Here is a 13,883-nt window from a genome sequence, read left to right on the forward strand (position 1 = left end):
AAAACTGGGTCCTACCTTGTAATGAAAAGGGTGCTTGACTGACCTTACACTGGTTAATCAACTTCAAAATAAAAACTAAACATATTTAGACAGTGCATAGACAGTGTGCAAGTAAAAGTATTACTGTGAATAAGTTGTAATTTCATTGTGTAATGTAGTCTATGTACATTAAAGTATTAACTGATCGTTTTTAATTTCTAAGAGAATTAGGAAAACTTCTGATTTTTTTTTTTTTTTTTTTTGCAATTCTGGTTCTTATAGGTTGCTATCAAACAGATTAATTTACAAAAACAACCAAAGAAGGAATTGATCATTAATGAGATTCTGGTGATGAAAGAGTTAAAGAATCCCAATATTGTAAACTTCTTGGACAGGTAAATGGGAGTGTTTTAAACACTGAGGTACTTGTAGTCTCATAGTGTGGTGGAGGGTGGCCACTTAGTGCTGGGTGTTGGATAAAGCAGAGTGATGGAGGGGTGAATTCAGTTTTGATGTATTGTAAGAACTTCCGTAAATGCCGCAGTGTACCCCCAGCACAGCAATAAAAAAGTAGAAAAATAAGTTAAAAAATAAATAAAATGCCAGGGCTGAAAAATATGCTTGAAAGGAGGAGAGGTAAAAATAGCACATTATTGTAAATACAGTTCTTTTTCTACAAGGATATCACTTGGCAAGTGAGAGAAGGCAGTTAAATGAATGACACTGCTGATGATAGTTATATTTATACAAATGATCAGGAGCAGAAATATAAAGACTGATTGACTATGATTCAGGTCTTCACTCACAGAGGTGACTAGCCATACAGCTCTTAAACTTTTAAATTGGTTTTTACTTTATGTAGCACAGTAGGCACAAATTTGCCTTCCTCCTGCTTCCGCCTCTTGAGTAACTTAGATTACTGGTATGTGCTACCATGCTCAGCCAGTTATTTATTTATTTATTGATTGATTGATTGATTGATTGATTGGTAAGGCTGGATATTGAACTTAGGGCTTTGAGCTTGCAAAGCATGTGTTCTGTTGGTTGAGCCACACCTCCAGTCCATTTGGTTATTTTGGAGATGGGGTCTTGCAAACTGTTTCCCTGAGCTAGCCTTGAACCTTGATCCTATTGATTTCAGCCTCCCAAGTAGTTGGGATTATAATCATGAGCCACCTGTGACCAGCCAGTTTTTATTTTAAATGCTGTTCGTTGTGGGCAAATTGTTTATATTTATTAAAAGCTCACTTAGTTTAGGATTTGATGTTAAATAAACAAAAAGCAGAAGAGAAAATTATGCATATTATAAATTTTTTAAAAAACAATTACATATATGAATAAATGAGGACTATTGGAGAAATAGTAGTGGTTGTATTGGAGATAATAGAGAATTACAGGTGATTTTCTTCCATATTTAAATTTGCTTAAAATGGGGAAACAGTAATATATTTTGAGACTTTAGTCCTCATTAGGGAACTATGTTCAAAGAAACAAAGTTTCAGGTACATTTTCTGGCTTTTTAAAATAGCATTTCAAATCAGCATAACACGTAGACAAACCCTAGAGTTTGGAATCATTGCTGCTTGGCTTCAGATTCTCATTCTGTCACTTTCTAGCTATGTGACTTGGATGAGTTACTTAACCTCTCCAAGCCTTTGTTTGTTTTGTTGAGTTGATGGGGTCTCAGTTTGTAACCTAGGTTGGCTCCGAATGCATGATCCTCTTATCTCAGATTTGAGAAATGGAATTACAAGGCATGTGTCACCACAACCAACTTAACCTCTGTCTTCTCATCTGTAAAACAGGACCAATAATTTCTACATTTATACAGTCATTCTAATTGGAATAATCTATATATAACTCAAATGACAATTGTCGGCAAACTCTCACTTTAAGATTATTCAGCAACATCAGGTTTTGTTTTGTTTTCTGTGCCATTACATAGTAGCTTTCCATTTTTTCCTGGTTCTCACGATGTCAGCTTTCAAGTTTTATTATTATGGTGCTTAACGTTTTAGTTCTCCAACCTAGGATGCAGTGTGTTTAGAAAAATAAAAACATAAGATTATGTTGTATGTTCTATTTTTAGTTACCTTGTGGGAGATGAATTGTTTGTGGTAATGGAGTACCTTGCTGGTGGGTCACTTACTGATGTTGTAACGGAAACCTGCATGGATGAAGCACAGATTGCTGCTGTTTGCAGAGAGGTAGGTTTATTTCCTTTGGGATGAGTCAGTGAGATATGTGGTTAGCAAGGGGTAAAAAGAGGAAAGAGTTCACACAAGACATTTTTTGTTTGGGATACTTTCTCTGTACACAGTGTCTGCTAGTTATCCTGGGCCATTTCATCCCACATGGGAGCTTCACCTCTTTTTTTTATGTGGAAGATAATTTGGGAATGAAGCATGGACCTTTGAAGAGTAGAAGTTACAGGCAAATTCCAGTAGAGTGGTCATAGACAGTTTGCCATCCAAATAGAGAATTTTGAGAGTAAAGTAGAGTCCCATTAAAAATACACCACTTAGTAGAAACAAGAACCCTCTCAGGCAAAGTAAGATGCATTTTCACCTTAATTATCAAAAAGTTTGCTCCTGGTTTTATCAAGCTCACTAAAGGTAAAGTAACTGGATGTTTCTTTATATTAATGAATTTCCAGACTACTGTTGGCTTATCAGTAGAATTCTACCAAATTGCTTAAGTCTGTACCAATATCAAGTCTTCCTTCTGTCTGTATTTTTTGCTACAGATGAGACTTAAGCTAATAATTTGTTTTTTGTCATCGAAACTGATACTATTGTGTTCTGTTATAGGAATCGTTGTAGAGGACAGAATTGTAAAAATAAAACTTGTGCATCTATGATTTAGATTTAGCAATTCTAGTGAATTACAAGCTTTGTATATATGATGTTTTCCAGCTTTTATTAAGGTGTTAAAGACAATATTCTTTAAAAATTTTAATTCTGAGTTAATTGTATTCTACTCTTTCGGTTGAAGGAAGAAAATAGAACTTTTTAATAGTTCACTTTATATCCCTTAACAAATATGTTTGATCACTTAAAAGCTGGTCAGAACTGAACAGGAATTTGTTTTTCTAATAAAATCTCCTACAATTGATAAAATAATTAATTTTAGAAGTGCTCCTAATAGCCATTCACTTGAGTTTTCTGCCATGTGCCAATATTTTTTAAAAATGACAAGTTTATGTCTACTCATTTGTAAAAGTACTTTTCTGGGATTTCATTTTTTTTCAAAAATCTAGTTAAATCCTTGGTAAATGTATTGTGATAACCAAATACATCTTCCTTTTTCCTTGAACAAGTAGTGGAGTATTTTGGATTAGATTTTCATTGTGCCAGGCGAGGTAGTGCACACCTCTAAAATCCCAACTACTTGAGAAATGGGCAGGAGGACAAGGAGTTCCAGGCCAGCCTGGGCAAAGTTAGCAAGAGACCCTATCTTAAAAATAGAGGGCTGGTGGAGTGGCTCAAGTGGTAAAGTGCCTGCCTAGAAAGCATGAGGTTCTGATTCAAATCCCATTACCACCAAAAAGAAAAAGTACAAACAAGGTCTAAGGGCATGGCTTAAGTGATAGAATGCTTGCCTAGCAAGCATGAGTCCCTGGGTTTAATCTCCAGTGCTGAAAGGAAAAAAAAAAAACTGTTGCAAGTGATGTACAGCTTTTTATGTTGAGTTGGGGTTTTGTGTTGTTTTGTGGTAGTTGGGCTGGCCAAAAACAATAATAAAAATTGATGGCAAGTGAACTTCGTGCCACCCTGTATTTCCAGAGAGAGAGAGATCAGTGGTAAAGAAAGAACTACATTATTTAATAATGTCTCTGGATGAGACCAGAGGTGGAAGAGGAAGTTGTTGTTAATTAAGACATTTTATTTTCTTAACTTCTGCATATGAGAGGATTTTTTTTTCTTTTGACAGTACTGTCAAAAGAACTCAGGACCTTCACCTTGAGCCACTCCACCTGCCCTTTTTTGTGATGGATTTTTTTCAAGGTAGAGTATTGTGAAGTATTTGCCCAAGCTGGCTTCAAACTGTGATCCACCTGATCTCTGCCTCCTGGGTAGCTAGGATTACAGGCATGAGCTACCGGCACCCGGCCTATGTTGGTTATCTTTGAGGTAGGGTCTGCTTTTTCACTCTGGCTGGCCTCAAACTATGAATCTCCTGATCTACCTCCCAAGTAGCTAGGATTACAGGTGTGAGCCTCTGGTGCCCTGCTGTTTTTTTTCTTTATAAATGTTATTAGAGGGTTTTCTGCAGAATACTAGAGGTGGTGCTCAGGCCATAACTACTGTATGTGATCCTCTCTTAGACTTTTTGGAGACTGTTTCACCAATAGGTGTTTTCTTCTGTTCAGTGTTTACAGGCACTGGAATTTTTACATGCTAATCAAGTGATCCACAGAGACATCAAAAGTGACAATGTACTTTTGGGGATGGAAGGCTCCGTTAAACTTAGTGAGTAACTTGAAGAAATAATGTTTATTTAGTATTTATTACTTCTTTCAGCTAAAAGAACTCTTCTATTAATATTTTAATGATTTAATATATGAAGGGGCAAGGGAATACAGTGGTAAATACGGACTGGATGGCCTGGGTTTAAATAGCAGATCTGCTACTAATTGCTGAACAATTTTGAGTCAGTTACTTAATCTCTTTTTGTCTGTTTTATCATATGTTCAATAAGGAAAATAATAGTATATATCTTAGAGAATTTTTTGGAGGTAAAAAATGTGAATGCTATGGAACAATACCTGTTACTGTCAAAATGATGCTGTTTTACAAAGGTGAACTTAAATTTGTTTCTGCCATCTCTTACTTTTTCTCATTGTACTCTTCAATTGTCTTTCAGTTTTGTAAAAATGGCCTAATCAGGGATGACAAGGGGGAAAAAAACCCACTTTTCTAGTAGTGTTCTATATCCAACTCAGGAAAATTAACTCATACTTCTTTTTCTGTGGCCATAATAATCCCTCAGTTCCAGCTGTGCCCTCTGGAGGATTCTGCTACTGAGATTTTTCCAGCTCTGAAAAATTCAAAAGACATCTTCAAGAGACCAAAAACTGCCAGGCATCCGTAACTCACACCTGTAATCCTAGCTACTTAGGAGGCAAAGATCAGGAGGATCACGGTTCAGAGCCAGCCCAGGCAAATAGTTTACGAGACCCTATCTCAAAAACCCTTCACAAAAGTAGGGCTGGTGGAATGACTCAAGCTGTAGGCCCTAAGTTCAAATCCCAGTACTGCAAAAAAAAAAAAAAAAAGAAGAAGAAGAAGAAGAAGAAGAAGAAGAAGAAGAAAAAGACCAAAAACTACTTCCCTGATCTGCTGGAAGGCTTGGCTCCTTTTTCGGCACCTTGTGGTCTTTTTGTTTTTTTCAGGCTACATCCTTTATAGGTTATTTGATCAGATAGTCAAAATATAAGTTTGATAACTTCAAGTAATCTTACTGGGCAAGTTATAAACAGACATTTATATACATTTTTCTTGGAGACACATGAAAACTGAATTAGACTTTTTGGATAACATTTTATCCTGGCTTTGCCACTTAGTAGATGAATGACCTTGGGTAAATTATCTAAAAATATATGCCTGAGTTTCCCCATGTATAAAATGAGCAGAATTTTAATCATAAATGCACTTGGGACTAGAGGTAAAGGTGGAGTGGTAGGAGCACTTGCTTAGCATGAACGAGACACTGGGCTTGATTCCCTAGCATCACGATAAAATAAAACAATAAACATACATAGCATGAGGATTAGATATGTTCATTCTTATAAGGCACTTGAAATAGTACCTGGATTATTATGAAATACTATGTGTAAATATTATTTTACCTAACACTCTTTTTATAGTCGTCTATAGAGTTACTGAATATAAGTACTACAATAAGTACAATAGTCTCTGCAACATGTAAAAAAATAAAAAAAAACTGAAACTGTCTTAAATATTGAACAGTAAAGAAATGGCAAAATAATTTGATATTTTTACATACTAATATTATGACTATAATAGTTTACAGTTTTAAAAATGAGGCAGGTTATGGGACTGGTGGTATGACTTAAGTGGTAGAATGCTTGCCTAGTAAGCAAAAAGCCCTGATTTCAAACCCCGTACCTTAAAAAAAAAAAAAAAAAAAAAAAACTTAACAAAGAGGCAGATGAATATGCTAATATGGAAAGATCTCTAAAGTTTTAAGAAAAGAATTTACAAAATATCCTAGTTAGATTAAAGAAAACAAGCAGTTCATTAATATTATTCATACATATGTAACTGCATATTTAAAACCCTAATTGGTAACAGGTTACTAAGTGCTTCTGGCTTCTATCTTTTATTCAAAAATAGTTTGCATGTCCTGACCTTCACCTAATTTTGTTTTAGTGTTCACCTTTGGTGGTTTTTCCTTTTAGACCTCTAAATTTCATTAAATTTTTAGGATAGAATTAATTAATCAGACTTCCTAATAATTTGTATTCTGTTGTGGAAAGTAAAACATGAGCATAAATAACACCATGAAAATAATTTTAAATCCATTATGGTTCACTTTATTATTAAATTCTTTTTTTGCTTGCTAGGCAGGCACTCCACCAGTCCTTTTTGTGTTGGATATTTTTGAGCTATTTCAAAAACTATTTGGCTTCAAACCATGATCCTCCTGATCTCTGCCTCCTAAGTAGCTAGGGTTACAGGCCACTGGAGCCTGGCTATTATTAAATTCTCTTAAAAATAAAGAACAGGCTGAATGATAAAAATATAATTATATCATCTGAACTTTTTTGACAAAATCATTCCTAGAAACCATTAACTCTAGATATTTTGTTTTGTTTTGTAGCTGACTTTGGTTTCTGTGCCCAGATCACCCCTGAGCAGAGCAAACGCAGTACCATGGTTGGAACACCTTACTGGATGGCACCAGAGGTGGTTACTCGGAAAGCTTATGGCCCCAAAGTTGACATATGGTCACTGGGTATCATGGCTATTGAGATGGTTGAAGGAGAGCCTCCGTACCTCAATGAAAATCCCTTAAGGGTATGATCAATTAAACACTAACTAAAGCATGAACTTAGAACTTGCTTGTGTTAGGTGGACAAGAATTTAGAATACAAAGTTGATAAAATTTAATCTCTGCCCTTATTCTCCACATCTAAAAATCATACTGCTTCTGAGTTACAAAGCTGAATGTGTTGGCTGAAGAGCTTGCAGATTTTTAATAGTAAGCTATGTGGTTTCTTACTTTGCATATAAGAATATACTCATCCATTCTACAGAGTTGAAGTACCCTAGATAGGTGCCTTTTTCTACACAGTTAAGGTACCTTTTCCTACAAGTTTAGGTTTACATGCCCTGAATACAGCAATCAGGTCTCTGTACCCCAAGAACAGAGAAGAGAGATTACATCTCTGAGAATGGTGTATGAATAGTAATGTTAAAGCCCATATTCAAACAAAAGAGTAGACTTTCAACAAGTACATAACGAGCAACTGAAGTGGAGTGCTTTCACTACCCTCTCTCTGATAAATTTTCATTATGCACTCAACATCATTAAGAGAATACAAAACAGAACCACAAGATCCCCCTTTTCATTAGAATAATTGTAGTGACAGACAGTAATAAGTGTTAGTAAAATGTAGAGAAATTGTAACCCTTGTGTACTGCTGGTGAGAATGTAAAATGGTACAGCTGCTTTGGAAAAAAATTCACAATTCCTCAAAAAGATATTGAGTTATGAATAATCTCGCAATTCCACTACTAGGTACACACCCAAGAGAATTAAAAGCATATGTCCAGCCAGGTGTTGTGGCACACACATAAAATCCCCAGCACTCAGAAGGCCAAGGCAGGTGGATTGCAAGTTTGAGGCCAGCCTGGGCTACATAGCAAGAACCTTTCTTTAAGGGGCTTGGGGGGCAGTGGGGAGGAACCAGACATTCACACAAAACTTGCACATGGATGTTCAGAGCAGCATTTTTTGTTTTGCTTTGGGGGGATTTTTTTGGCAGCACTGGAGTATGAACTCATGCTTGCTAGGCAGCTGCTCTAACACTTGAGCCTCCAGCCAACAGCAGCAATATTTACAGCAGCAAAAAGTAGAAACAACCCATATATCTATCACCAGATGAACAATGGAATTTTATTTAGCCAAAAAATAAAGGAAGTACTGGTAAAGATTATAGTACCTTGAAAGTATTATGCTAAGTAAAAGCCAGATAACAGATGGCACTAGATTTTGATACTCTCTTCCTAGTTGCTTTTTGCCCCATTGCCAAAACATTGCAGCTCAAATAAGCAGTTAGAATATGTTTATTAGATAACATTTGTCAGACCAATTCTCAAAACCTCCTCTAGTTTCATGCTTTATTCATTTTACCAGTATTAGTTTGAGTACCAGCCTGTGCATTGCACTGGTCAAGGTGCTACCTAAAAGAACCAATAAAAAATTCTACCTTTGTAGAACTTACATTCTAGTGGGAGGAGAGAGCAATAAAATAAACAAAAATGATATGCAATATATTAAGTAATGAACTCTTAAATGCTGGGACTGATACAGAGAAGATTAGGGCACTTTCAGAGGGCTTCACTGAGGTAAAATATTTGCACATAGGAGGTAAACGATGGAAGAGAAATTGAAGAAGGAACAGCAATTGCAAAAGCCCTAAAGCAGAAGTGTTCTGGTGTCAAGGGTCTTGAGGATTTCATCATAGAGTGCATTGAACAAACAGGCAAGGCACTGTGTAGTGCCTTGAAAGGCCTTGGGAAGGATTCTGGCTTTTATTGTAGATAAAATGGAAAACATTGGAGAGTTTGGAGCAAAAGAGTGAAATGGTCTGATTTACATTTCAAGGGGATTGCTTTAGCTACTTAGTTGTTAGTTAGCTGTTGTGATAATTCAGGCAATAATTGACAATAGACCAGGATATTATTGGTCAGTGGAGGTGAAAAAAGTGGTTGGATTCTGGATATGTTTTGAAAGGAGTGTTTGCATGAGAGAAAGAGGGAGGGAAGAAAGAATGGAATGGCTCTTTAGCTATAGCAGTTATCTAAGTTATCATCAGGTGAAGTGGGTATAGACAGACAATAAGTCAGCCAGCACCCTGAGGTACCCCATAGCTAACAGTTGATGGAGACAGGCCAGCAAAGGAAATTTAAGAAGGAATGGCCAAAGAAGGAGGTAAAACCAGATAACGATTTGCCCTGGGATCTGTGCATAAAAAGTGAAGGAGAGATCAGTTTGGGAACTCCAGTGATGTCAATTAAGATGAAGACTGAGGGCTGGGGGTAAGCTTGGTGGTAGAGTGCTTGCCTAGCATGCAGAAGGCCCTGGGTTCCATCTCTGTTCTGAAAATACTAAATAAAATTTAGGTCTGGCAGCTTAGCTCAAGTGGTAGAGTACTTGCCTAGCAAGTATGAGGCCCTGAGTTTAAGCCCCAGAAAAAAAGAAAAGGAAAAAAACAAGAAAAAGAGGACTGAGACTCGATCAGTATGGATGTAATTGGTGAAAACTTGGTGAGTGGTGACATCTGCTTCCTGTCAAAATGGAGGGTAGGGACCAGTTTATCCCTCCTTGCCTGAAATAATCTACAAAACTATAGAGTATGTGAAACAATGGTTTTCAAAATGCTGCATCATACAGCAAAGGACAGTGATGTGTAAAAGTGGGTAACAAATGAGGTGAGCCCTATCCTTGCCCAACTTGAGAGAGAGAGAGAGTGCGCACCCAGGTGGGTCATAGTGAACTCTTTGAGTAAAATAGCTGGAGCTGAGTCTGGAGGGTAAAAAAAACTCACGATCCTGGTAAGGGTCTCTCTTACCAGGGATGTAATTTTAGTAAGATTGGAAAGAGCATATGTGGGAGTATACCTCAGTGGTCAAGTGCTTGTCCTTGTCATGTGCAAGGCCCTGGGTTCGGTCCCCAGTACTGAAGGGAAAAAAAATTGGAGCTAGGCCTTGTAGTACATGTCTATAATCCCAGCTGCTCAGAAGCAGGAGGATTGCAAGGGCATATCTGTAAGGTATTTGCATTCTGATATAAGTAACTGGCTGAATAAGTCTTTGGGGGAAAAGAGACCAATCACCCGTGCAGAAGCATTCCAGATAACTTGTATGGATACTCCACCCTCCAGAAGGGGAACATATCTCATCACTCCTTAAGTGTTGGGTGTACACAGTAACTTTCTTCTAAAGAGCACAGTATGGAAAGGCAGAAGAAACTTTATAGTGGAAATACCTGAGAGACAATACCTTGGCCAAATGATAAGGTCAACATCAACCATCAATTGTGTTTTTATTATGTACTTTTGGTAGGATGCAATGAAAATGGCACTCTTAACTCTGATATCAAGACTGTATTTTCAGTGTAATCACAAGAAGAATGTCAAGCACATTCCAGTAGAGGAGCATCCTATACTATAGCATAGTGGCTGACCAGTACTTCTCAAAACTGTTGAAGTCATCAAAAACAGGGAAAGTCGGAGACATTGTCACAGCCAGAAGGAGTCTAAATGTAGTATATCCTAGAACAGGAAAAGGACAATTGGAGACTAAATGGAATGGGGAAGTCTAGTATGATAGCTGGAGGCCCTACCAGTCCATGAGGTTAGCAGATGTCAATTTTAAGTGATACCAGGTATCATAGGTAAGTGATTTTCTCCCACCATACTTAGCTACATAGCTATAGGCAAGGAGTAGGCAGAGTTTTTAACCACATTTACCCAAGTAAATGCTGTGGAGAGAGGGTCAAGGAAGTGACATGAGAAAGGAATGGTGGACTCTGGAAAGATCAGTGGGGTTTAGGTACAGTGGAGGTCAGGATAGCTGGTGGTGGAATCCTAGGAGTGAAGAAGATAGGAGGCAGAATAAAGCCAATAGTTGAGTTGCAATATTAGAGATAGCAGTGCAAAGGAATATAATCTTGAAGAAGGAAGGAGTGAGGGGAGTGACCTTGGGTTTGATATGAGTTTGAAATAAGGAAAGGTACTTATGCCATCCTAAGCCTGAGTTTTATAGAAGGAAGAGGGTAGTAAGGATCTCAGAGAGCAAGTAGAAGGCGAAAGGGTACTTACTACACCTCCAGGCCCAAAATTGTAGGAGAGGGAAGAAGCGGGGGAAAAACTTGCCACTAGAGAGCATAGCATAGTGAGAGTATAGAGAATGTGGAAAGCCACATGGGTATTTGTGTGGAGAAACTAGAGTAGTGAAGGGAGTCCTGGCTGTTCCTAATCATTAACATAAATGAAGATAAAGAGGACAGAGATATATATCCCAAAGTGGAAAGAAGATTGTATGTGTTGGGAGCTAGTGATGGCGGGATAGGGTACTAAGTAGCTTAGTAAGAATACTTTATGGGCTTCTGTCTTAATCCCTTCTGATGGAGGTGTGAGGGCTTTGAACAGTCTTATGATCTTAACATGAAATTAATTGCTATCTCAGAGATGATTTCTTAGAATGGAGTTAATTCAGAAGAAAATCTAGGTGACCGTTGGGTTTTGGCAGTATTTTCAGATAAAACACCAAGTGCACCATCCATAATAGAATAAATTTGACTTCTTAAAGTTAGAATCTTCTGCTGAGTGTGGAGGGCATGCCTTTAATCTAGCACTCATTAGTTTTAAGGTGGAGGACCCTAAGTTTGAGACCAGCCTAAGCTACATAGTGAGTTTCAATATAACCTAGGCTGTCTTTTTTTGCTTGTGGCCAAAAAAAAAAAAAAAATCTTCTCATCTGGGGTTATAACTCAATAGTAAAACATACTACTCTACCACTTCTTAAGCCACACACCTATTGGGGTGATTGATACGTGGCTAAAGTCCAAAAAACTTACAATCCCAAATGCCTGGTGAAGAAGTAGAACAGGAACTCACATTGCTAATGGGAATGCCCAACTCTAGAAGACAATTTGGCAGTTTCCCACAAAACTAAACATAATCCTACCATGTGACCCAGGAGTTGTGCTCCTGGGTAATAAGCAAAATCATTTGAAACATGTTCACACAAAAATGTATTTGCAAATGTTTATAGTATCTTTATTCATAATTGCTAAAAACTGGAACAATGCTGTCTTTCAAAAAGTGAATTCTAGAGATAGCTCAGTGGTAGATACATACTATCTATCATCTTGGTTCCATCCCCAGCACACACGGAAAAAAAAAATACTGAATAGACTGGTACATCCATGCAATGAAATATTATTCATCAGTAGAACTGAGCTATCAAACAAAAAAAAACCTGGAAAAACTATTTTTTTATTTACGTATAAGGAAATGAAACACAATTTATTCTGTGCCTATGGCATGGATGTATTAGACTCTGGAATAACTTTAAATGCATATTGCCTAATGAATGAATCCAGTCTAAAAAGGCTATCTACTGTATGATTCCAACCACCAAGGTGTGGGTTTGGGGTGTAGCACAGTGCTAGAGTCCTTGCCTAGCATGCATGGACCCTGGATTCAATCTCTAAACACCATAAAAAAATACAAATATGAATAAATTTAGGATATCTCAACTTTAAAGAGTAAAAAAATCAGTGATTGCAAGGATTTGAAGGTGTGGAGAAGATGAATAAGTGGAGCATACATGACAATATTCATTTGTTCAAGCACTAAGGAGGCAGAGGCAGGAGAATTGCAAGTTCAAGGCCAGCATGGACTACATAGCATGACCCTGTTTGGGGGTAGGAGGGGACCATTTTGGTTTTGTTTGTTTTTTCTGGTACTGGGGTTGTACCTTAGGTTCTTGTGCTTGCTAGACAGGCGCTCTACCACTTGAGCCCATACCCCCAGCCTTCCAAATGAGTGACTAAAAATCTTTAGAACATTTAATGGGATACTGTATTTTGATAGTGGAATTGAAGACCTTTTTCTTTTTTGTGTGTTTTATTTTTGAATTATACATTAATACATATAATTTCATAATAATTCCACATATGTATGCAGTGAAGTCAATTTCCTTTATATTTTTATGTATGAGAGGTGGGAGGTTTTTTTGTTTTTTGGTTTTTTTTAAGCAAAATGTGTTTATTATTCAATACAAAAAAGTGAATCTGGGGTAATAGCGCAATGATACAGTACATGCTAAGACCGTAGGTTCCATCCCTAGCAATACCCCCACACACAGAAGCTGATTTTTTAAAATGAATTTAGAGGAATGAAATACCTAAAAATAAAAGGGGGCTGAGATGGAGCTCAGAGGTAGACTGCTTGCCTAGCATTAACTCTAGGTTCAATCACCAGCACCACAAAAAAAGAGAATTAGTTAACTAATTATTTAATTTTAAAAATACAGAATCTGAGTCAAGGTAATGATAACCTCACTTTTGATTGTCTTTAAAGAATTAAGCGGTCCAAAATAAACTCAATCAAGTATACTATCAAGCTCCCTTAAGGATTTCAAAGATGTTATTCTGTTTTTAGGCCTTGTATCTGATAGCAACTAATGGAACCCCAGAACTTCAGAATCCAGAGAAACTTTCCCCAATATTTCGTGATTTCTTAAATCGATGTTTGGAAATGGATGTGGAGAAAAGGGGATCAGCCAAAGAATTGTTGCAGGTAAATTTGAAAATAATGCCATTTTGGGGGAAAAGTTGATATTTTAAGTACCAATAGAAAGTTTTCTTTGTGTTAACAGTATTTCATTATTCAGTGATCACCAGCAGTAAGGCAGCTGCTACATTTAAGGTTTCATTCAGTGCTGCATGAGTGTATTCATGGGCCATTTAACTGTCAATTTTATGTAATTAGAAAAACTGAAACAATTCTACTTTCAGCTATTAAAGTATGATTGTGAGAATTTGCTTAGTTTACTAAACAGGTTATGAACTATAATAGTTAAAGAAGATATTTGTTTCTAAACTGACATTTATGTTTCTTCTCCCCACCCCCTTTCTGACAG

At 37.0% G+C, this 13,883-nt stretch overlaps 1 protein-coding gene across 3 annotated transcripts in view; it reads left to right on the forward strand.

Moving 5' to 3' along the window:
* The window catches only part of Pak2 (p21 (RAC1) activated kinase 2), a 70,086-nt gene that overhangs the window by 52,243 nt on the left and 3,960 nt on the right, over positions 1-13,883 (forward strand). For all 3 annotated transcript variants that reach the window (XM_074073424.1, XM_074073425.1, XM_074073426.1), the window contains exons 10-14: positions 262-374; positions 2,069-2,186; positions 4,352-4,451; positions 6,826-7,022; positions 13,403-13,540. In XM_074073424.1, the coding sequence (XP_073929525.1) occupies positions 262-374; positions 2,069-2,186; positions 4,352-4,451; positions 6,826-7,022; positions 13,403-13,540 (666 nt within the window). The remainder of the gene's footprint in view (positions 1-261; positions 375-2,068; positions 2,187-4,351; positions 4,452-6,825; positions 7,023-13,402; positions 13,541-13,883) is intronic.

Source organism: Castor canadensis, chromosome 5 (assembly GCF_047511655.1).
Source record: "Castor canadensis chromosome 5, mCasCan1.hap1v2, whole genome shotgun sequence".
In the NCBI taxonomy this organism is placed as follows: Eukaryota; Metazoa; Chordata; class Mammalia; order Rodentia; family Castoridae; genus Castor; species Castor canadensis.